We start from the raw sequence: 2,731 nt of genomic DNA, 5'->3' as shown, positions 1-2,731 counted from the left end.
CGTCATTTTGACATGCATGTTTTTCGTATTTCTCGGTTGTAGAAAATATTACACCTCACAATAGAAATAAGTAATTTATAAGTACATATTATTCGATATTATAAAAATAATAAATACATAAACAGAAATGAATCTATTTTCTGTCCATTAATGATGTTTCGTCACCGTGCCGGATATTAGATACCATCGAGTCCAGATATTTTTTGCCGGTGTGGTTTAGACACAGTGTTAAGTTTTGATTTCTACTAGAATCCCGTTAGTTTTTGATGTGTGATTTTCATCAAAGAGTAGAACATTTTATGACATACTGTTAGTTTTTGATGTGTGATTTTCATCTTGTAAGTTTAGTCTTTTTCGACTGATGTTTATAATTAGGTTTTAATAGACATTTATTCTTGGTACATGATTTGTTTTATTATTTATATAGTGGCCTATGACTAGCTGTAAATAAATACTATCAGTAAATACTCTCAGATCAGTTTTTATTGTCTTTTTGTTATTTAGATATACAAGTACCTGACTACGTCCTCTCTGTGTTTTTGTTATATATATTTCAATTTGTATCCATCTTGTGAGTTTAGCCTTTGTCGACTGATTTTTACAGTTCGTTCTGATGTTGTACTGTTACACAACTTTCCCAGGTTAGGGGGAGGGGTTGGGATCCCGCAATTGTTCAATACAACGTGTCATTAATGTATTGACGTATTACATCTTATTACTCATTTCTATAAACGTACGATATGAATATTGAACTGAAATGTTTTAAAAAGATAATTAAGAATGTTAGAAAAATCTTACTTTGTTAACGGTGTAGCCATTCCAAAATATTTCTTCAATTTGGCACAAGATATCAATCAGTATCGTACACTACTTTATGGTCCAATTTTAGTCAGTCACGTCTTTCAATTTATCGTTATAAAGGATATTTGTGATTGGTCAACTGTTATCAAATGTGAACCTCACGTGGGCATCTATTTTTTTCATTTCTGTATGATTTCGTTGTCTATTATTATAGTGTACGGTCCCTGTGTTTTGAGGTCTGACTGGAGACATATAAAACAAAATGGCAGAAAAATTGCCAAACAATACGTAAGTTGCATCATTTCGAATGTTTCTGGTTATCTAATAATCAGTTGTTAGCTTTTAACAACTTTTCAATATGCTAGATATACTTATTGTGGGATGTGATAAGACGATTGAAGTATCTTAATCTACAAAAATGAAGATTTTTACTATTTCTTAAGGCGTTCAAATTTCATTATAAGGTACATGAAGTAGTTGTTGTTTGTTGATTTGGTTCATAAGTGTTTCTCATTTTCGTTTTTTTTTTATACAAATGAGACCGTAGATTTTTCCGTTGAATGTAACACTAGTATTTTTTGGGGCCCTTTATAAGGCTCCGTGTTTGAAACCGTACTTTCAACTATAATGGTTTGCTTTTAAAAATTGTGATTAAGATGGAGAATTGTCTCATACGCACTCATATCACATCTTCCTATATTTATTTATAACTTTTTTTTACATCTGAGTTTAGATTGATTTTCATTTTTTTAGAATAAGAATTGCATTGATTGGAAAAACTGGGGCTGGAAAAAGTGCTTTAGGAAATAATATACTGCGAAAACTTGCATTCAAATCTGTTACTGGCAGTGAATCAGTAACATATGTTTGCAAGATGGAATCAGCTGAACTTCAAAACGGCGAATTCGTCCAAGTTGTAGATACACCCGGAATTATGGATACATCAAAGCGAAACGTGGCGCGTGAAGTAACAAAATCAATAGCATATTTATCTCCAGGCCCACATGCGTTTTTACTGGTACTGCAACCAAACAGGGCTACAACAGAAGAAATAAAATCGCTAACAGAGTTAACAAATCTGTTTGGAGATGAATCATACCTAAAACACACAATCATAGTAATGGTCCGTCGAAACGAAATTGAAAACGACGATGGAAGTCTCATGGATATCCATTCATTTATTGAAACTAGATCCTGCGAGGCAGTAAAAGACCTGTACATGAAGTGTGGGAAACGGATTATCGCGGTTGACAACAAAGAAAGAGACGAGGAAATAAAAGAAAAGTTCAGAAAGGAGTTAGTAGATATGATTAAGAACTTCAACGGATATTACTCACACGAATATTTTGAAATGGTTATAAAGTATAAAGAACTCTTCAACGTAATGGCCAAACATAGGGAAAATCAAATTAAAGAGATAGCACACATTAAGAAAACATACAATCTAGAGCAGCTAAAAATAGATGAAAAACATCAAGTGCTTCGACAAGAGAAAGAACAACGTGAAAAGATCGAAAGAGAAGAGTTAAACAGAAGATTTGAAAGGACAATCCAATTATTAGAGGAACAGATTAAAGAGAAAAATAAAAAAAGTTGTGTCATTTCATGAAAGTTCAAAACAATATATGTATTACCTGTTACAAATCTTAAACTGAATGAAATTATAAACAGACAATTTTTATAAATTCAAAACTATGTAATTTTGTAGTTTAGCAACAGATGACATTTTTTATGCACTTCGGGTGAACTTGTATCTTTATCAACATGACCAATAAGAAAACTATCCTACACAGACCAAAGTTTAATGTAACTAGCAACTATAGGTTACGAAACAGCCGTTTTACTGTGGATTCATTTATTTTCGTGGGAATCAATTTTCGTGGATTGAGTAAAACTTTCAATGTCGTGGATACTTGATTTCGTGGTTTTG

General features: G+C 32.1%; 1 protein-coding gene across 1 annotated transcript; it reads left to right on the top strand.

The window, feature by feature from the left end:
* Window positions 1–1,063: 1,063 nt before the first annotated feature.
* On the top strand, window positions 1,064–2,410 carry LOC139497423 (GTPase IMAP family member 4-like). The gene is made up of 2 exons (XM_071285643.1): window positions 1,064–1,089; window positions 1,555–2,410. Exons 1-2 carry the CDS (start codon window positions 1,064–1,066, stop codon window positions 2,408–2,410), a joined length of 882 nt encoding a protein of 293 aa, XP_071141744.1.
* The last annotated feature ends 321 nt before the right edge of the window (window positions 2,411–2,731 follow it).

Source organism: Mytilus edulis, chromosome 12 (genome assembly GCF_963676685.1).
Source record: "Mytilus edulis chromosome 12, xbMytEdul2.2, whole genome shotgun sequence".
Classification (NCBI taxonomy): Eukaryota; Metazoa; Mollusca; class Bivalvia; order Mytilida; family Mytilidae; genus Mytilus; species Mytilus edulis.
The sequence above is the reverse complement of the archived record's forward strand: the minus strand, read 5'-3'. Positions and strand labels throughout refer to the sequence as shown.